The 22,378-nt window shown below is 38.7% G+C and overlaps 1 protein-coding gene across 1 annotated transcript in view; it reads right to left on the minus strand.

Annotated features, from left to right (window-relative positions):
- Window positions 1-20,585, minus strand: part of cox19 (cytochrome c oxidase assembly factor COX19) — a 47,231-nt gene extending 26,646 nt beyond the window's left edge. Inside the window, exon 1 of the mRNA XM_079852200.1 lies at window positions 20,392-20,585. Coding sequence (XP_079708326.1) covers window positions 20,392-20,473 — 82 coding nt within the window. The 5' untranslated portion in view covers window positions 20,474-20,585. The remainder of the gene's footprint in view (window positions 1-20,391) is intronic.
- Between the last annotated feature and the right edge of the window lie 1,793 nt (window positions 20,586-22,378).

Here is a 22,378-nt window from a genome sequence, read left to right on the forward strand (position 1 = left end):
CGCAGTACTTGAGCGAGCTCTTAACGCATTATAGTCCTTCACGTCTATTGCGATCTCAAAATTCCGGCCAGTTGATAATACCTAGAATATCAAAATCGACTGCTGGTGGTAGATCTTTCTCCTATTTAGCACCAAAACTTTGGAACAGTCTTCCTACCATTGTCCGGGAAGCAGACACACTCTGTCAGTTCAAAGCTAGATTAAAGACACATCTCTTTGACCTAGCATTCACATAATACATTATAGACTTCTATAATTCAATGTTAGGCTGCATAGATTAGGTCAGCTGGAACCGGGAACACTTCCCATAAATCCTGATGTACTTGTTACATCATAAGAAGAATGGCATCTACGCTAATTTTAGTGTCTTTGTTTATTCCGAGGTTTTCCCGCAGCCAGCCGGATCCAGGCCGTATCCAGGCCGTATCCAGATCTGATGAAGGACCTTCGCCTGGACCCGATCCAACGCAGTGCTGAAGTGCCAACTAGTCTCTCCCTATGGAGGATCCCTTTACCACTCTTCAGATAAAGCGTCGTCGGGAAACTCAATTCGCGTATCTACCCCGAATTGATAAAATAAAATAAAATTCTGTATCAAAAATTATAAGGAAACACCAGTACTTTGTTTAGGCTTGTTTTGTAGGGAATTCCAAACCTGCCCACATATATTCAAACGCACATAACTATAGAACCAATTCTTAATGCGCATGTGAACGCCATCAGCGTTTCTCACAGGTTCGCGTTTAAAGTCTGTGTAGAGAGAATGGTGTCGTCTTAGCGGCCCCTAATTTAATAACAAATGATCGTTGCGACGAAATCGAATCAATCAAAACTAACTTTAGCTGGAAAATAACTTTTTTAAAGAACCGCTATAAAGCCAAAACAATCTCTGTTACCTTAAATTATACGTTTATCTCTGTAAAGCTGCTTTGAAACAATCTACATTGTTAAAGGAACACTCCACCGTTTTTTGAAATAGGGCTTATTCACATTCTTTCCTACATTTAGATAGGTGGGCAAATGCATTTTTGTCTCAGTGCATGCATTGTTTTAGTTTGACAGGGTCGCATTAGCTTAGCTTAGCACAATGAATGGAATCATTTGTTGCCAGCTAGCATGTCCTGAGTAAAAATGATAAAAAAAAATGAAAAAAACCCACGTAATTACTTCTTGTGGCCTGCGTATTCACAACGAGTACAACTAGCGATCCAGATTAACACTAGGCGATTTCCTAGGCAGATATTGACTTGGGACTATATTAGGGGGAAGCACAGGCGAAGCACTGCTGCTTAGGCGAAGCACTGCTACTTCGGCGCAGAGATATCACGCAACACATGAAATCCCACGACTTCCGTCAACATACCGGCGTGCAACGCGTCAAAAAAACAGAAGAAGAACAACATACCGGCGTGACCTGCACTGAGTGTCTTCGCTTTTGGATTATTTATTTTGAGAAGTTACAGCTACAGTTACAGCAAACATGGTAATTACCTGCGTAGCAAAAGGTTGTGAGAACAAGCAAAGGACATACACGAATGTAATGTTTCACAGAATTCCATCAAATGTGGAACTGAGAAATAAATGGCTAGCTGCTCTGGAGATCTGTATTTCAACGCCTCTCTACAAAATAAAGCAGTATCGTGTTTGCGAAGAACATTTTGCACCAGAGGACTACTTTGAAAAAATGGAATATGGGTCCAGAAAGACGGTACTACGTCTGAAAGATACGGCCGTCCCATCTGTTTTCAAAGCACAGGCAGAACAAAGTGCACATGTAAGTTGTCTTTTATTACTCTTCCTTATGTTAATCTGTGTCTTTATTCGGTTGTAAAATAGATGCTGGACTAGACTACGGATAGACTAGACTACTATCTAGACTACGAACCTCATGTTGAATTCAACCTGTTTAGCATGAACAACCAAACTAAAATAAAAATCGCTGTTAACGTTACCTGTAAAATGAAATGACTGAGGGCTAAGTTAGTTATATTTCTCTCACCGAGTTAGACTCAGGAGTTTTAGTATAACTACTAGAGAGGAGAAGGCTACTAGCATTTTGACCAAAGGAGGTAGCAGAACAGTCTTCATTGTTTATGTAACACACACACACACATATATACATACATTATATATATATATATATAATTTTTTATTTTTTTTTTTTAATTTTTTTTTTTATATTAATATAGATCCTGTACTGTCAGAGAAGATGAGTCAGTTGACTGAGTAGTACATAAGCACTAGTAGTAACTCTAGAAAATGTAGGCTGGAGCCCTTTTCTTCCTACATGAAACACTGATAGTGTCCAGTCTCTAATTTCATAATGCCTAATCAGTCCTCTGATACTACCTTCACCTTGCTCTAATGAATGGCAATGAATATCCAATATGACACTGCATTCATGTGATTTTGAATCATGTTCCTGTATGTTTTGCCTTTGTGGAGTAACACTTTTCATTTATTGTGACAATCATCCATCAGGGTGAGCTGAGTGATGTACTGCAAGAGCTATCAGAACCTGAGGAATCCTTTCACCAATTTGCGGGTTTACCACAATCAACCCCACAGAAATCCCAAACTGCCATGTTCAAGGTTCCATTGCCTTTGCAGCTGACGACTTCTGCACAGATAGCAACATGTACTAAGCCATGGATTGCCCTTGCACCCACATGGACACAACAATCGGTAGGCTAATGAACCCTTTTTCATGTTATAGTTACATGTACTGTATGAATGCAAAAACTACTAAATAACATGAAATATATTTCTTTTGCAGGACATTGCGTCTTTGTCCACCATGACGGCTGTGTGCGGTCCAAGAATGAGTCTAACCTTTGATGTGAGTGGCCAAGTTGCGTGATATCTTTGATTCATGATGGAAGTTATGAAAAGGTTACAGTTATTGTTTAGTCATTCTGCTGGCATTTACATGAAACGCGTTCAAATGCAGGCATAGAGCAGTCAAATGATTGCCAGTTTAGTCTAAGTCATTTTATGTGAGGTGACAAACACATTGGCCCTCATTTATCAAAAGTGCGTACACCAAATTTCCAGCGTACACCTGGCGTACACCCAAAACCACGGTGACTTTGAGATTTATCAATATGGACGTTGGCGTACGGCACGCTCAAATCCTACGCCAGCTCAGGAGGTGGTGTACGCACGTTTTGAGTGCGGGAATGCGCAGAAAAACAATTCCTAACACCACAAAACGCACTGACAAACTAAAAGATATGATATATTATGACCCACTGTAAAAAAACAACAACATAGTAATTATAAACTTCAGTGTTTATTTTTGTGCAACATGGACTTCAATGTTTAATTTGTGTGATTTTACCAAAGCATTTGATTTGTAGGCATATGTATTCCTTAAGTTGCGAGCCTGTGCGCTTTACCTGACGTTTCAAGCCTTGTTTATACTTTCGCCTGGCTCCGCAGCGCGAGTCTCCGCAGACTGCGCGCGCACCTCCCCAAACGGACGAGGCGTTTATACTCGACGCGCTCGCCGTTGTACTATTCTTTGAAACGATGGTTAGGCCAGGGTTAGGCCCGGCAGATGTGCTGGGTTTAGTAATGAAAGGCTTTCAATGACCAAAAAAATAATTCAGACTGACAAAATAATAAAAATGACATTCTTCTTCTTTTAAATAATAATAATAATAATACAAATAATAATAACGACATTCTTCTTCTAAATAACAATAAGCGTCATTAATAATAAAAATCTAGAAATCAATTTTGTTTCTTTCCACTTCCCTGGTTTCGCTTTCTCTTTCTCAAAGAAGTTTCTCTTCTTTGCCGTCTTCCGTGTGTCCATGGCGTAAAATGAGGGCGTGGGGGGAGCGGAGACTTGAATATAGGGGCGTGTTATTCTAATGACGATCGTTTTCAGCCGCGGCATTTATCAAGGGCAGGTATTGCGTACACCTGTATTTCAAAGGTACGCACAGCTTCATAAATCAGGCGATGAGAGAAGTGTAAGCATAATCTTACGCCAATATATACGCCCGTTTCTACGCAAGAATGATAAATGAGGGCCATTGTATTCAAACACTAGAATGCAAATGTGAGTAATAACAAAATAATTCAATGTGGATTTGTCAACAACAGGAAACACACCATATTGTTTCTAGTGAAATGGACATCAGCTCAACATCTGCTCATGACCGGCTACTGACCCAGCGGACATCAGTTTTGTTCCTCTATCAAGCCCCTCCACCTCCACCACAGGAAGCTCAGCAAGCCTGTCTGGACCACACCGACGATGGAAGGAAAGGAAGTGGATGGTAAACGAGTCCAAACTAATGGAACTCTTTCAAAAATGTACAATTTGCGGAGTAGCAATGTGTGACCTCAACCAGAACATAAAAAAATTTGCCAGCAGAATACAAATCACATGGAAATGCAACAATGGACACACTGGGGAATGGGAGTCATGTCCCAATACTCGGGGAATGGCTGAAAATAACCTCATTTCAGCAGCCACACTTTTCACAGGTGCAACATACACAGACATTGCTGACTGGGCTGGGCTATTGAATCTTCAGCTACCACAAAAATCCGCATTTTACACCATACAGTCAAGCTACCTCATTCCTGTCATCAGCGAAGCCTACAAGAAGCAGGAAAGCATCATCAAAGCCAGACTCATCTGCCAGACTCTGGATGGTGAGGGATGGGAGGAGTGACAGCCCAGGCCATTCGTGCAAATACACCACATATTCATTCATGGATGACTCTACCAACCAGATTGTTGTTTTTGATTTGATTCAGGTAAACAATCAATAATGGACACAAACCTTCATTAAATATGGTCTAAAATGTCATCATGTGTAACCTTGTCCCCCTTAGGTGACCCAAGCCAAAAATTCTGTCGCCATGGAACCAATGGGTTTCAAAAAAGGTCTGGATAAGCTTTTAGATGAAGGGATTAATGTGAAAGTGGTGACCACCGACAGACATCCCTCCATCAGGAAGATGATGCGAGAAGACTATCCGGACATCGCACACCAGTTTGACCCATGGCATGTAGCAAAAGGTAAGTCTATTAGTCTAATTACATGCACAACCCCTAATACTTATTCTCCTTTGTTCTCTGTGATACTCTGTGTTTGACAGGTACCATTGGAGATAAACATTTTGAATGTGCATTGTCTGAGGTCCACTTTCATTCTAACATTTTTCTGTTCTAATTCAGGAATAAAAAAGAAATTGGTTATGGCATCTAACTGTAAACATTGCAAGGACCTTGCTCCATGGGTAAGAAGCGTGAGCAACCATATGTGGTGGAGCTGCAGCTCCTCTAAAGGAGATGAAAAGGTACAAGCTTATTGAATAGATGTAAAATGCACAGTACAACTGCTATTATCACAGACAGTTGGCACAAACAACATTATAGCATGCATTTTTTTGCAGATTCATTTTGAAAGGAATGTAATGGAATGTCTAAAAAATTTCTGTTTGTGCTCTAATGTAATTATCAGGAGTTGCTTAGACGATGGACGTCCATCCTCCATCACATATGTGGTGTCCATCGATGGGAGGAAAATGGAATTGAATACAAGTGCTACCACGCTGACCTCTCATCAGATGAACAACGGAAGAAGAAATGGTTGCCTCAGGACTCACCTCCCTACAAAGCTCTCTATGAAGTTGTGTTGAACACGCGTCTACTGAAAGATCTGGAGCAAATGACGCTGTTCAAGCACACAGGTATGTCTAAGCAAGTTAGGGGCCATGCCCTGAAATTTTACCAGTGCCTACATTTTACACTAGTCAAAACTTGACTATTTCCAGTCTTGTACAGATCAAGCACACTACTTTTAGTAACTTGTATACATTTTCTATTGTCTACTGTCAATTTTGATTTATGTTTTAACAGGACAACTCGAGGTTTTCCACAACGCCCTGTTGAAGTACTGCCCGAAGCGCCTGCATTTTGAGTACCAATCCATGCAGGCGTGCACAATGTTGGCCATTATGGACCACAATGAAAATCATGACACACCACGTAAACCGGAAGCAACAACAAGTGGTAAGTACCAAAAATATACCAATTATAAGTTCTCCTATGACCAATTAAAGATTGTTACTTTTCATATCTAAAATGGAGAAGGTAAATTATGTTCGCACTCTGATAAACTAGAACCTGAACCACGTTTTACATTTCAGCAATAGAAATGTCTATTGATTTTGAAGTAATATTTGGCCTTGACTTATATCTGACCAAATTAATGTTTTAGAATGTAACAATACTTGTTCTGGTAATGGATATCCGACTGACCAAATTATTATAACTCATCCATGACCGTTTTAATTTTAGGCCTCCCAAGACACAACATTGTGTACCAAAAACAGTCAAAACAGTGGATTGCAAGACCTATTTACGCAAAGACAACCCAAAATTTCAGAGATGACCTTATGGAGGATGTTGTTAAAAGAAGACTAGACCCATCCATCAAATATAAAGACTCATCATCTCGCATTCAAGTCCCGTGTCTGGCAGCAAATATTGGCCTCCATCCAAAACCCAACAAGGAGGACGTCATAGAAGGCCACACATCAAGATTCAAAACTTAGTTTTAGACCTTCAGTGCCTTCTCCAAATCATATTTGTGTAATTTTATTGTCATATGTTTATTCATAATAATAAATAACAGTATTTCTCAGTTTTCTCTGTTTTCTCTTGTTACGGTGAATCAGCATGCACATTGACTTAGATGTGATACTTCTATAGTAAAAGCTGTTTTATCACATGTTGGTAATACATTACCAGAGTTTATTAAATCAAGTAAACAGAGATGACAGGATTTGCAAAGACTTTATTCATGAAATAATTCAATAATTCAATAATTCAGTTACAACATATTTATTGCCTCCTGTGCCTCTTGAAAGCCAATATATATACCAGACTCTGATGGATATTTTTTACAAATAGCAACGACCACACATGATGGCAATGGTGTTCGATTTCCTCTGCCCAATGTCTCTCCCTTCAAGGCCCACTCCAGCACAACACGATAAGCCACCAACCTATATTGCCTGTGAAAACAGCAACTCTTTGTGAATACAGGTATAACATGGGTCGATCTATACATGCGTCATGATTAAAATAATCACTTCCTCTGTGGACAGCTGTCCATTTGGTCCATTCGGCGTGGGGCGTTTTTTCCAGTTCACCTTATCACACCGGAAAAAAAAAAAAATCGAGTACTGCAGGATGGATCAGCGCCGTGAAATCCTCTGCAGCTGTGACACAACTGCAGGCACGCTCATCTTGATCTGACGCGCTGAGCCTGGTCATCGATGGCAGTAACTTGTCCCACTCGCCACAGCACAGACACTCTATTTCAGTCGGCATAGGTTGGCATATTCCCCCACACTCACACCACCAGTTCGTGTTGGCTCTCATCCTCACGTCCTCAGGCTGTTGAGCGATCGCAACCTCCTCCTCCTGTCGTTCTATTTCCAAAGCACACAGCTCGTCTTCTGTAAACTCTGGTTCAAATAGGTATGGTTCTGGCTCTTGACTGTCTGAGAAGTCACCCTCTTCATCTCTCACAAAATCAGCCATGTTCCATTCATGTACTGTAAGGAAAATAGCCAGGCAGCTACTATTCACGCCGGTATGTTGACGGAAGTCGTGGGATTTCATGTGTTGCGTGATATCTCTGCGCGGAAGTAGCAGTGCTTCGCCTAAGCAGCAGTGCTTCGCCTGTGCTTCCCCCTAATATAGTCCCAAGTCAATATCTGCCTAGGAAATCGCCTAGTGTTAATCTGGATCGCTATTTGTACTCGTTGTGAATACGCAGGCCACAAGAAGTAATTACGTGGGGTTTTTTTTTGTTTTTTTTTATCACTTTTACTCAGGACATGCTAGCTGGCAACAAAGGATTCCATTCATTGTGCTAAGCTAAGCTAACGCCGACCCTGTCAAACTAAAACAATGCATGCACTGAGACAAAAATGCATTTGCCCACCTATCTAAATGTAGGAAAGAATGTGAATAAGCCCTATTTCAAAAAACGGTGGAGTGTTCCTTTAAAAGCGCTATATAAATGAAGATGACTTGACTTGACGGAAGGGACTATTTTCTTTAGCGGAAGCAATACAATCGTTTTTAAACCAATAAACTCCTTTTTAAATCAATATTTTGTGTCAAATTATTGATTTATTTGGTAGGTAGCCATGTAATAAGCGGGATAGCGTAGAGCAGGGATGGGCAAATTCAGTCCTGGAGGGCCACTGTCCTGCAGGGTTTAGCTCCAACCCTAATAAAACTTACCTGCTTGTAGCTTTCTAATTATCCTAAGATGCTGATTAGCTTGTTCAGGTGTGTTTGAGAAGGGTTGGAGCTAAACTCTGCAGGACATTGACCCTCCAGGACTAAAGTTGCCCATCCCTGGCGTGAGGCGGTTGTTATAGCGAATACAACCCCGGCATGTTATCATTCACTTGGAGCTATGTTACACACTACATGATCCATAATAGGGGCCCTTTAATTCATTAGATAAATACTTTACTCACCCTCAGGTTGTTCCAAACCTGTATAAATTTCTTTGTTCTGCTGAACACAAAGGAAGATATTTTGAAGAAAGTTTGTAACCAGGCCGCTTTAGGGCACCATTGACTTCAGTTCCCCACATTCTTCAAAATATCTTCCTTTGTGTTCAACAGAACAAGGACATTTATACAAGTTTGGAACAACCTGAGGTTGAGTAAATGATGACAGAATTTTCATTTTTGGTGGACTTGTTTTTTTGGTGGGAGAAACGGAGAGATTTAGTGAATTCCAGTGTTATTGTTCATGGGATTTATCACAAATAAAATCAGGAGAGTAGACCACAAATGGGCAATATTGTCTTTTTTCATAATGTTACAGCAGAATACAAAGGAAAAAAGAAAATAATCAGGATAAATTGATTCATTGATCGATTGCTCCTGTCTGCCTTGTTGCTCCTGCTGCTGTTTGTGTTGGTGTGCGTCTGAAAGCTTTGTATATTTTTCTGTTTTGAATAATTATTTACTATCATTCCTTGTTGTTTATACTGTTAAATATAACTTACTCAACATCACACATTAACCTGACATAGCTAGCTTCAATCTAAATCGTTATAGCACAACACTGTTAGCGTGCCATCCATGCACACTTTATTTATTTTTCTTGCGCGCGCTCGCGCCTTTTACGAGTCCATCAAACAATTTAGGTGAGTAGGATCAGTCAACAAACACGGTAAGTCATGTCATCTCCTCTTATTGTTACTTGCACCTCATGCAACATGTTTATCATATCCTTTGTCAGCACAGTATTTACATGTGATAAATGCAGGGAGATAGTAAAGCTGACGGGGAAGATTTCAGAACTAGAGACACGCATCCAAACTTTAATCGAGGATAGTAAGAATTCAAGGGCTTTAGATACTGCTTTGGATGCGACTAGCTTAGTGAACTCTGTACATTGTTCGGTTCCGGCTGAAGTAGAGCCCATGCAGCAGGGCAATTGGGTGACGGCAAGATGCTATAGTCATGGGACAAAACACCACTCTTCCGTTCCGATAACAACATTAACCCTCTGAGGTCGACAAACGCGGATTGCTGGATTTTCTCCACATTGTAGCACTATAAACTTAAATTACTCCGTCATTTATGGTCATACAGAAACAAGAAATATAAAAAAATAATCTGTGATATTTCTCCTTTTGTATGTGTCCACTTACAATCAAATCAAAACATTGTGCTTTTGTAAAATAAAGAAAATAAACAGGGTGTGCCTTCTGCCTCTCCGTCACGGTGAAATTTTTTTCTTGAGCACGTCTATAAACTGAAACAAAACTCAGCGAATACTTGTCACACATTTATGAGCCATATACCTTTATAAACATTTAAGTGTGTACTTTTAAATGATCGGATTCAAAACGAAAACAAATATTCTCTGTTTAAGTAATTTGTATAAAACCAACAAGATGTCCAGCTTCTCAAACGCTTGCTCATTACAGTTAATTTGGCCACGCCCACTCGCGCAAAAGATATTCACATGCAAATCTCCACATGGAACGCGGACTCGCTCATTACCTCAACAACAAAACACTTCACTTCACTTTTCGTCGAGTTTGAAAGACGTGCCTGAGCTTACATTGGATTTAGGCTACCTCAGAAGAAGAAGAACGCGATTTGAAGACAAGAAAGATGTAAGGTAAGAAATTCTTACATATTAGTTTGTTATTGTTGCATAAATGTCACGTTGCAGTTGAACTGTTGCTAGATATATGGGGAATATTATAATATTTAGACCCGTGTTTACCGTTACTGTGTTTGTGGATATCTGCTCAAACGTAGATATGTATATGGTAACCATAATGTTTTACATTTGAGCGCGATCGCGTTTGAATGTTTAATATTTTGCTGCGCGATCGCGTTTGAATGTACTGTATCATATTTTGGATGAAAGCAAAACGCACCAAATGGCTTCATGTTTTTATTATTATCTCATTTCATATCATCATAACGGATGGAAACATTTGAAGTAACATGATAATCAATATATTTTTCTCTAGCTTAGTTGTTACTGAAATCTTTTGGAAGATTTATACTGCTATACGTTATTTATTGTTATTATTATTTTATCCGGCACTGCGCATATACCTTATGCCTACAAGGTAGGGATCGACCGATATGGATTTTTTAGTGCCGATGCCGATACCGATTTTTTTTCATCAGCCTTAGCTGATGACCGATACGGGCTGCTGATTTTCTTGGGCCGATATTTGGAGCCGATACTGTTTTTGCTCACTCAATTTAAATCATAAAAATGACACAATGATGATAACAAATGTTACAAGTCTCAATTTAAAAAAGGAACATTTATTGAACTTAAAAAAAAAACAATATTTGACAAATATTAAAAACATGTGAGGTAGAACAAGTAAAAAAAACTTCAGTGCTAAAATTACTGAAAATAAATATTTAAGCATAATTCAAATTCTTTAAGTAAATTCTGAAAATAAATATTTAAGCATGAGTAAAATAATTACACTATTGCACACAGTAGCAACAAGCAAGCAGCATAATAAACGTCTGTCGTTGCTATGCAGCCATGAACTGCGCTCTCCATGATGACATGGAGGAAGGATTAATTTATTTCCTGCCCTTTACGAATATATTTATGGAGATGAGAAATAAAAACCCGCCCTGTCCAGCTATGATCAGCTGTTCGGCCAAGCTTTCGATGCTGTCGTATTATTCCACCACGCTTGCGGCATTCTGAAAAGTTGAGATGTTTTTATCTCGATGCGGCGCGGACGCGCTTGGAAAAAACGAGCGCGTCGCTTCCATTATGAGCGCGCATACCGCGCGCCTACATTTGAAATAACGAACTTGAGCGCGCAAAAGACGCGATATGTGAACAGGCCCTAAAAAATTTTGATGTTTTCATCTCAACACGGCATAGGAGCGCCTGGACAAACGAGCGCGCTGCATCGCATGCGTGTCGCAACCGCGTCGCTTTTTTTATGAGCACACGTCCAAACCTCAGGTGGACGCTGAATAAAACTCCCACAAATATTACGGAACAACGTCGGCATTATTTAATCCTATGACCAGTGCCAATGAACAGCTGCCGTATGCATATGGATAGCCTCAAACTTAGCTATTTGCAGCTCCCTAAATACAATGACAAGCAGTTTTATAGATGAGGCATTCGAGTTTTCCATTTGGACCCACAAACTTGCTTAGTTGCACGAACATATAGAGCAACGTGTTTCCACTTTTAAAGTGTATGTCAATATTTCAGCTAAGACAAACAGTTAAAAGATGCTTTGAAAGTTTAAAACTTGCCGTTGTCTTGAAGAGGCTTCCAGCACTCTGCTAGTGTGTGTGGGAGGGGCAGTGCATGGGCTGCACGCAACACAGAGCTGTCTGCGGACGCCTGTCTGTAAATAATGCCGGGAAAAAACTATCGGCGAACGCAGCAGCCGCTTATCGGCCGATGCCGATACACGTCAAACCCGCAAATATCGGCCCGATTTATCGGCCGACCGATATATCGGTCGATCACTACTACAAGGCACAACAAACCTGGTGTTCATTATATTATATATTGTTGGAAACATTTGTGTGTGTGTGTGTATTCTGTGAATTTTAAAAAGGAATTTTAAAAAGCAATTTTAACCAGAAAAATCTAATATTTATTTCCAAAATCGTGCAGGCCTTTCTCTTGATATCAGTATGTTCACTTTTTTTTTTTCAGGGCCCAGATGCCACTGAGGACTTCAACATTCACATGAGTCTCTGTACGTGAACACGGTAAAGTGAAAATCTTGGAAATGAAAGGTATGTACAATGTTTTTAGGAATGGCACAAAGGTCTCTGTCTTTGAAGTGCTTTTTTGGCATTTGTTGTGTATCTTTGGATTATGTTGTGTTGTAAATAAATCCAAACAATTTAAAAGCCATTCTTTTTTAAATCTCATTTACAGTATTGTGCAAGGTTGCTCAGAATGATAGGCCCTGATAGCTCCTAATAGGGCCGTTAGGGGAGGTTCTTTGTCTTTCTCAGGTGTGAAGAGCTTACATATTAATGAGCTCCCGCATAAAGCTTTTTCACACAAAACACGTCGTAAAATTTTTTAATCAATATATTGTCTTATCTGAATGAGCAGTCAGGGTGATTTTCACATAGTTTTGCAGCAAATATTCTAGGCTACGTCATACAATTTTCAAAAGTCTTGTGAAGAAATAATCAGTATGGATTTCATGGCTTTATTTCAGTGAGAATTTTTTTTTGTATTTTCACAAACCACGCATAAATGTCATTATCTCAAAACTACAAACTTTTACATACATGCTGCTGATACAGTTATTGTAGCAGAGTTTGTGCTGAATACAGTGTAATTAGACTTTAGCCATGAAAATGTCACAAGTAACAGAAATAACCAGAAATGTCAGAGCATGTCAGAACACCTCCAGGGCCCAGAAAACAGCTCAGACCTCAGAGGGTTAAACGGGTTCTCCCCACTCAGTGAAACACCCACTGAGAATCCTGTTGATTGTGCCCTAGTTATTGGCGATTCTATTACACGGAACGTGAAAATAGAGACACCAGCCACCATAGTCACATGTTTGCTGGGAGCCAGAGTGCCTGACATCAAAGCAAATTTAAAAGTGCTGGAGTGATGAGATAGTCAGTACTATGTACTGTAAAGTACAGTACACATGAGACTCTAGTGTTCACTCAATGGCTGGCTGTCGAAGTGGTGTTTGCAAAATAATATAGAGAATTTGAAAAGTTTTTGGAGCAGACCTGACCTATTGAAAAGAGATGGTATTCATCCCTCCTGGGATGGTTCTGCTCTTCTCTCTAGTAATTTGGCTTATAGTCTTAGAGATAAAACATGACAATCTGGGGCTCAGGTCAGGAAGCAGACAGACTGGCTTAACCGACTGTCTGCTAGCTGTCTCCCGTCACAAAGGTCAGATAAATCCCATCACATAGAGACTCTTTCACCTAGATATCATCACATATGACTGTATCTGTTCCCCGAATTTGGAAATCCAAAAAACTTTTCAACCCATCAAAAATTGAATTGATGTTCAACAAATAAAAAACAGCTATAATACAGATGAGCAAATGATAAAGCTTGGGTTGCTGAATATTCGACCCCTCAAGGCCTCATTATACTTCTGCGTCGGACCTACGCCGGAGCCTATACGCCGTAGGCAACGTGTTGGTTTTAATTTATACTTCTGTGTCGTTGTCCGCGTTGACGCGCACCTAGGGAGCATGTGAAACCCCGAGGGAGGGGTTCTGGCAGACCAATCACCGCGCTTGTGTCCACGTAGAATTGACACGTTGTTACATTTTTGGAGAGGTGCACGTCAGGGTACGCCGTAGGGTACGCGCGCTTACACACAGCCTACGACGTAGCTACGGCGGCAGTTTGACGCAGAAGTATAAAACAGGCTTTACTTCAAAAGCAATTGTTAATGATATGATTACTGACTATAATATAGATGTGCTGTGTTTGACAGAAACCTTGCTAAAACCAAACGATTACATTACTTTAAATGAGTCCACCCCGCAAGATTACTGTTATAAACATGAACCTCGTTTGAAACGCAAAGGTTAGTAGAAACATCAGCAAAGGTGTCGCTGTAATTTATAGTAATATTTTCAAAATCACTAAGAAATCTAGTTTTAAATATACTTCTTTTGAAGTGTTGGTGCTTAATGTAAAAATATATAGTGTAAATGACAAATCACTTTGAGATTTGTGCTGGCTACTGTATACAGGCCACCAGGGCACCATAAAGATTTTGCTGACTTTCTATCAGAGTTAGTACTGTATTGGCTGCAGATAAAGTACTAATTGTTGGTGATTTTAATATAGATATAGATAATGAAAAAGATGCATTGGGATTGGCATTTAAAGACATTCTGAACTCTATTGGAGTTAGACAACACGTGTTAAGACCTACTCATTGTCGTAATCATACTCTAGATCTAATATTATCACACAGAATAAATGTTGATGCCGTTGAAATTCTGCAGCAGAGCGATGACATTTCAGATCATTATCTAGTATCATGTAAATTACATTTAGCCAAGGCTGCAAAGCCGACTCCGTGTTACAAATATGTTAGAACTATCACTTCTGCCACTAAAGATTGCTTTATCGAAAGTATGGGTAAATTTTGGTTTTCATCAAAAAGCGAATAGTAAAGACCTTGACATGCAGCATGCTATATGCAAGGAATGCCACATGAAGATTAAGTACAGTGGGGATACGACAAACTTGAGAGCCCATCTTACAAGGTACCATTTGGAGTTAGCGGCCACTGAGTAAGTGAAACGCCCCAAAGTTGTTGTCCTACCCCCAAATCAACGCACCTTGGACCAAACAAAAATGATAAAGTTACCTCCAAACTCCGAAAGAGCTAAGAAAATCACTGAGGCGATAGCCTACTTTATCTCCAAAGATTTACAGCCTTACAGTGTGGTGGAGAACGAAGGTTTCCAGAATCTGCTTAGCATACTGGTAAAATATTTTACCTACATTGCCATCCCCAAACTCTACAGCGAAGTCAGAGATGAGGTAAATGAAACTTTGAGTTTAGCCGAAGGAGTTGCTATCAAGAGCTACGGAGTCATACATGACCATAACCACGCATCACATCACGAATGAATGGCAGCATTTAACTCATGTTTTACAAACCAGGGTGATGCATGAGATGGCTGAGTTGCTGAAAACGGCAACCGAAGAGTGGGGAATCACTAACAAACAGATTGTTTTGGTTACGGATAACACGTCCAACATGGTTGTGGGGGGGTACCTTCACGTGAAATGTTTTGCCCATATGCTCAACCTCGCCTCACAGCGCGCACTAAATCTGCCTGCTGTCGCCATGTTACTAGGAAGAGTCCAGGGCATAACCACTTTTTTCCACCGCAGTACAATCGCCAACTTCATGTTGGAGCAAAAACAAAAGCTTCTGGACCTCCCCACTCACAAGCTCAAGATCGATGTTGTGACCTGTTGGAACAGTGGGTACGAAATGCTTGAACGTTTCTTGGAACAGCAACCAGCGATCTGTGCTGCTCTGTTGTCCTCTGAGGTCAGGAGGTCAGGCAGTGATATCTGCACCCTAAACGAAAATGACATTACAGATGCTGAGGACATAATGCTTGTTTCAGAGGAGAAGAATCCCACTTTGTCTATCATTGCTCCAGTGCAGGCAAAGCTGCTAAATGACACACAAGAGACAATGGGGGACAAACCAATTGTGAGGGACATCAAACAGGCAATAAGTCAAGATCTGCAGAAGAGATACAGCGCTGTTGAAGAAAAAAAACACCCTCCACACAGCATCGGCCCTGGATCCACGATTTAAGTCACTGCCTTTCCTGACCACAGATGACATCAGTGACATTTATTCCAGACAGGTTGTGGAGGCAGCCAGCCTTCAGGTAGGCTTTATTTAATTAATTTATTACATTGTTTAAATAGTTATTTTAAAATGTCAGAAAGTATTTAAAAATGCTATATTATTTATCTGATTTTTAAAACCAAGCCTATGTTCATCTGGTGATTAATCTCTATACTGGTTAGTGGTGGTTAGCATTATTTTCTTATATCTGTTTTAATGCAATTGTTTAAATAGTTATTTTAAAATGTCAAAGTATTTAAAAATTCTATATTATTTATCTGATTTTTTAAAACCAAGCCTATGTTCATCTGGAGATTAATCTCTATACTGGTTAGTGGTTAGCATTATTTTCTTATATCTGTTTTAAATGGAAAATCTTTTAACATCTATCTAATGTTTCCCTACAGCCCACTATTAGGCAAGAAGAGACCAGCAGTGCCTCTGGAGTAGGGCTGGGCGATATGCGCCTAACATTGTTAGGCGCATCTCGTCAGTAAAGCCGGTTCCTTGATTAGTAGTAAATCGCCATCACCTGCTTTCAGATGGAGCAGCATTTACAACACAGAACCGTAGTTATCTGACAAGCTGAGCCATATCGCATTAATTATCACAGGCGATACGTCCGCGAACTCTAGGAACTGAGACTGCTCTCATTAGAGTCACAAATGATTTGCTCTTATCATCCGATCGTGGTTGTATCTCTCTATTGGTGTTACTCGATCTTAGTGCTGCATTTGACACTATTGACCACAACATTCGTTTAAATAGACTTTAAAGCCGCTTTGGAACAATCTACATGGTTAAAAGTGCTACATAAATGAAGATGACTTGACTTGACATGAAAAGAATGCAGCAACTGAAAAGATCTCTCGCCATAGATGTTCTTGTTATCTGTCAATATCACTATAAAGTGCCTTTGGTGTCCTCATCAGAATCGCTCAGTCATCATGAACATAATGCAAAATAATGAAATTCTGAGGTTGTATTATAAATGGCCAAACACTTACACACATACAAGAACAATGATACGTCTCTTGAAATGTGTTTTTCTGATTTTATACCATTTTCTTTGATTGGATGTATGCGATTTTGGCATGTCCCACACGCTGCTCAGCTAAATTCAGTGAGTGTAAAAAGTGGTTAAATTACATAAAATTAAAATACTTTTTTAATGTACTTATTGTCCTCAGCAAGCTATTTAATAAAACAAGTCATTTTGATTATTTATATTTTATGTTCATAATAATACTAAGCAGTTTGCATGTGTCCCTGAAATTGCTGTCCACCCTGTCATTATGGGGTAAACGCCCCTTTAAGAAACCAACTTATGTACTCAGTGACATCCCCTCCCCCATTTGGTCTTTCTTCAGTGGATGTTAAAACATCTGCAACACACACAGTAAGTATCTACACTTATATTTCCTAATTTTCATCATATTGTGTTTGTAGTTGCGTGTTGTCAAGCTTAACATGTCCACCCTGTCATTGTGAAATATTAGTTAATATAAAAACTTTTCAGAAATTCTAAATATACATTTTAAACAGTGCACAGTCAGCTTCAACAGTGAATCACTTTGCTAACTGCTGTACACCATGTGCTTATTAAATACTAATTTTAGCCAAAAAATGACCACCCTGTTCCATGACAGGGTGGACATTTGCAACTCCTGAAAATCAGTCTGAGCCAGGCCCCTCCTTCTTCTATATTGGTTAAGGGTTTCTTGAAGTTCCTGTTGTTTTTCTAATGTTCCTCGTTCTAGTTCACCCATTAAAGCATTTGTCCACCCTGTCATGCCAAGTTCCACCCATAGACTGTAAAAAAATATGGACGTAGTGTCCGTGACGTCACCCGTAGGTTTCTGAAGAGCATTTTTGAAGCCTAAAGTGGGCGGAGCCGGCCGTCGCCATCTTGGCCTTGCGTCACTCCCGGATAACAGAAAATAGGCAAACAGGCGGGGCGTGAGTGGAGCTGAGGAGCCTGGCCTGGCTATCTGAAATCACCTAGCTCGAAGTGATCGAGTTAGCTGATGATGTAAAGCCAATTAAACGTTCCTATTTTTGCCCTTCGAAATATTATAATTGTTAAAAGACATGGCTACAAGTGAGACTGTGTATTACTTCGAGAGTGTTTGTGTGTGACAGTGATTTATGTGCACATGTCCGTCACTATTTCATGGTCCGTCAGCGCGGCATTGCTCAAGTTCGTAGAGAGCTTATTCAGTCCATTTTAAATTCTGATTTTGGCCGTCTCTCAAATGGGTTAAACCATAGATATATTGCCTTTGAAGTGCAAGTAAATGCGCTAGAAAATCCGCGCTCATTCATGTGCATTTATTGCACGGACGGAGAAAGCGCCGACGCCTGCATGATTTCATCTGACGGTACATAAGCATATTATAATCCATCTGTTCCGTGAGAGCAGAACGAACGAGCCTTTATTGACGTTTTAAATTTGAAAACCCCAAAAAGCAACGAAATTGTCAGACATCCATTAATGCATGTTCACAGAGGAAAACAACTGAAATACAGCGCTGGTTGTTCTCTCGAACGATAACGACGGAATCCAAAGACGTGGGCTTTGTACCCAAGTATTAAATTGTATGAAATAATCCCGAAAAAAAGCACAAACACTGCAGAGATGGCAAGTTCAGCTAACATTTGCTGAGGTGAAGTGACGGCTAGTAACAGCAGACAAACGGCTAGCACTGACAGCGGCAATCCATCTGTCACTCAAGTGGCCACTGGCCACACCCTTAAATTTAAATATTAATCAACTAAACGGACGAGTTATAAAATAATTCACCCCCCTCACAGTTGTTATGAAGGGCAAAATTAGCTGTATAGACCAAAGCCACATAGAGATCCAGGCTGTAAACATATTTTTTTCTGCTGTAAAGTTGGTAATTTTAACATGAGGGAGATACAGATTTGACTCACTTCTGCAGCCAGGCCAAGCGGCCAGTCAATGAATTGCAGTTTAACTCACTTCCGTGTTGGTTTCAAGAGAGAGACGGGGAGGTTGCCGCTTGGTTCCACCCTGTCACTTTGTTGTCCACCCTGTCATTTTCAACTTTTATGATGAAAATAAACTAATTATTTTAACAAGTTACCAAAACCTTGTGTGTGATTTCTTAATAAACAAATGAGGGCAGGTTAGTATTGTTTTAAAGTTTGACTAAATATCTTTGTTGTTAGATTTTATTTAGAATAGAATGTGCAACTATCGCATATTTTATTGGGCAATACATATTTAAGCAGTAAATTCATTATTATCAAAATACTTTTACCATTAACTAAAATGTTTTGTTGGGAAAGGGACACATTATCTTTCCACAGATCTACATTTTATAATCACTATGCAATGAAAATTTATTTATTCTACTATGAATTTGTCCATGACAGGGTGGACATATTTTATGGTTTGCTCGTATATTGTCAGCTTGCAGTTAATTTATAAAAAGTGCTGGAGCTTGACCAATATGCATTTCTAACAGCCTAATGTCTCCTTAATACAACACATATGAAGTTAAATGGAAAATCTCAGATTTTTTGGGGGGAAATTGTGAAGTCTCAAAGGCACTTTATGGTGATTTTGACCCGTGTTATTCTCTTGTCATCTGAAAAAAAAAAACATGTAGGGAATTTTACAGCTTAATCAGTCAAACTGTGCTACCTTATGATTTGAAATTATTTGTTTTAGTCTTTTGAGTGAAACAGGGTGGGCGTACTAAGGTTGACCACATCAAATTTGAAAGATAAAATTGATGAAAAATAAATAAAAATAAAAATAGACCATTAAAATAATAGAGGATCTCACTCACTTTCCCAAGTTGTTTTCCCTCCAAAGAAGTGATGACAACTTAATGATATGCCATTTAATTTTTACAATTTTCATTCAAAGGGGAAGTAGTCAAAAATAAGAGGATGGACAATAAATTGAGGGACAAGCTAAACACCTTCATTATAATAACTAAAATAAATTAAATAATTAAATAATTAAGAATATATACATTAGAGAAAATCTTTATTGATATACTCAACAATGTAAAAATGATAATCACATACAAGGAAGTGTTGCATTTATAATGAAATTGGGATGGGCATATAGGGACATTGAAAACATGTGATATACATGTCTTAAATTAGCTTTATTTATTTTTTAATTTTTATTTTTTAAATCCCCTTCAATATGCTTAGAATTCAAAAGTCGTTATTTATGACTAAGACATGTAATTTGTATTGTTCCACATTTAAGGCAGTAGTGGTATGATCATTCCCATGAATGATACAATTAAGCGACAGAGCGTTAGGTTAAATACGCAATTATGACGAAGTAGTATCTCCCTAAGCTTGTACTTTTTCTTCATAAAAACAGTAAATACTTTTAGGGCACAGTATAAATAAGCGAATTGGGACGCTGAAATTATGACTGCTTATTGCTCAACGGTGCATGCGCATAATCACTTACCGAAATGATCCAAGGGAAACGCTCCTTTGTCCGGTGGACGGGGTCGGAACGTCTTGGTTCCGAAGTTCATCGCTGTTGACATTGTTTCTTAATATAAGTTCTGACTACGCAAAGAAGGACGCACTGTTTGGTTTTAAAGGCCACTCATGTGAAGCTGTGAATTAAGCAACAACCGGACAGTTTACTTCCTCTGTAATACTAGACTTAGGTTTCAAAATAAAGGTAAGCGGAACAATTAATCTAATGCTACCTATAACATTAGCAACTTAGTAACTAGTAGGCTTTGAATTGCTAGTAAAATGGCTAGTTTTCTGTGGTTTTATTGTTGGCTTCACGTAGATTTAGACAAGAGTCAACTTTGCATAGTTAATGTTATGATTTTGCAAGTTATGAAAACAAATTTTGCTGACTAAATAAAAAAAAAATTGTTTCATGATTTATTTTGTGTTTTGCTTTAAAGTCACCATTAAATCAAAATCGTCCATTCTTATTTTTATGGAATATTGCAGTATTTATTAAAAATAATTTATCATTATATTTATTATAATAAAATAATTTATTATAATAATAATCATAATCATGGGTAATCATGTACCCTCCTAATATTTATTCAAAATAACTTCCCCTCCCAATTTTATTTAATTTTTTTAAATCTTTTTATTTAATTTATTGCAGAACTTATATAACTAAGCTCAGGGAAGTTAAGCATGGTTGTATCTTTTACAATGAACAAACAATGATACACAACAGAAAACATAAATATCCTGGATTTGCATACATTAAATTACGTAATTATACATACACAAAAAAAGAAAAGAAAAAGAAAAGCATAATAATAAGGTTAAGTCATTTCTTTGAATAAATTATCATAATGCATAAAACATTGTGCACTTTTTTGTTGTTGTTATTTACAAGTCTAAGGGATGAAATAAAAGAGTTAAATTCAGCAAGAAAAAGAGGAAAGCTTAAAGGAGACTTAAGACATTTTTTCTTGTGGATGAAGAATTTTGCATACAAGATAAAGAAATTAACAACATATTCAAGGGACAGCAGCTTTGGGTTTTCATAATAAAAGATAACGTATTTGAGAATGAAGGTGTGGGTCACATTTGTAGGGCTAAAAAAAAACGTAATTCAACCCAAAATCTATTGGTTAGGCCTACATTACAATCATTAAAATAAATGGGTGGCTGTTTCTTCAACAAAACCTCAAAAAGAGCAAGTTTCATCAATATCAGAATATTTAGAGATGGATGAGTTAACATGATAGATTTTATGAAGGATTTTATAATGAAGTTCCTTAACTTTGTTGGAAACACAAAATTTACTAGGCAAAAGCCAGGCTTTTCTCCAATTTACGTTTGTTACAAGGGATCCCCAATAGAATGTACCCCTTGCATAGGCGTAATTTGCGGGTGGGACGGGTGGGACATGTCCCCACCACTTTTTGCTAAGGTCGATATTGTCCCCACCACTTTTGAAACATATCGCGGGACGAATGTACCAAAATAAAACATCTCCAGTTAACTAGCAGAGCATTCATTTCGTTCGTTTGTTAAATAAGAGGCGATCTAGCGCTGAAATGTGTTGTTTTTGAAATCAAGTGATTAAAGGTAGGGTAGGTAATCCTGTTCAGAAACATTTTTTTTTTTATACTGGGTGAAATGGTCCTTCCATTCTGATAGTAGTCAATACATTATGTGTTCAGAAAAAGGAATGGAAAAATTCTGACCTCTGTAGCAGCTGAATCCGTGTATCATTCGTTCAATCGTTTTTTTGATTTAATATTAAAAGTAGAAAAATGAGAAAACAGTTCCTTTTTCGATTTTTCATTTTTTCCAAAAAAACGAAAAACAAGAATTCAGCTTGATTTTTCGTTTTTCGTTCTGAGGTAGCAAAATTAATAAACAGCTGGAAAATTCGATTTCTACACGTGGGCGGGAATGAAACGCCCCTTTCCTCTGATTTGTCAGCCGAAGATCAAACT

Source organism: Squalius cephalus, assembly GCF_949319135.1.
Source record: "Squalius cephalus genome assembly, chromosome: 19".
Taxonomy (NCBI): domain Eukaryota; kingdom Metazoa; phylum Chordata; class Actinopteri; order Cypriniformes; family Leuciscidae; genus Squalius; species Squalius cephalus.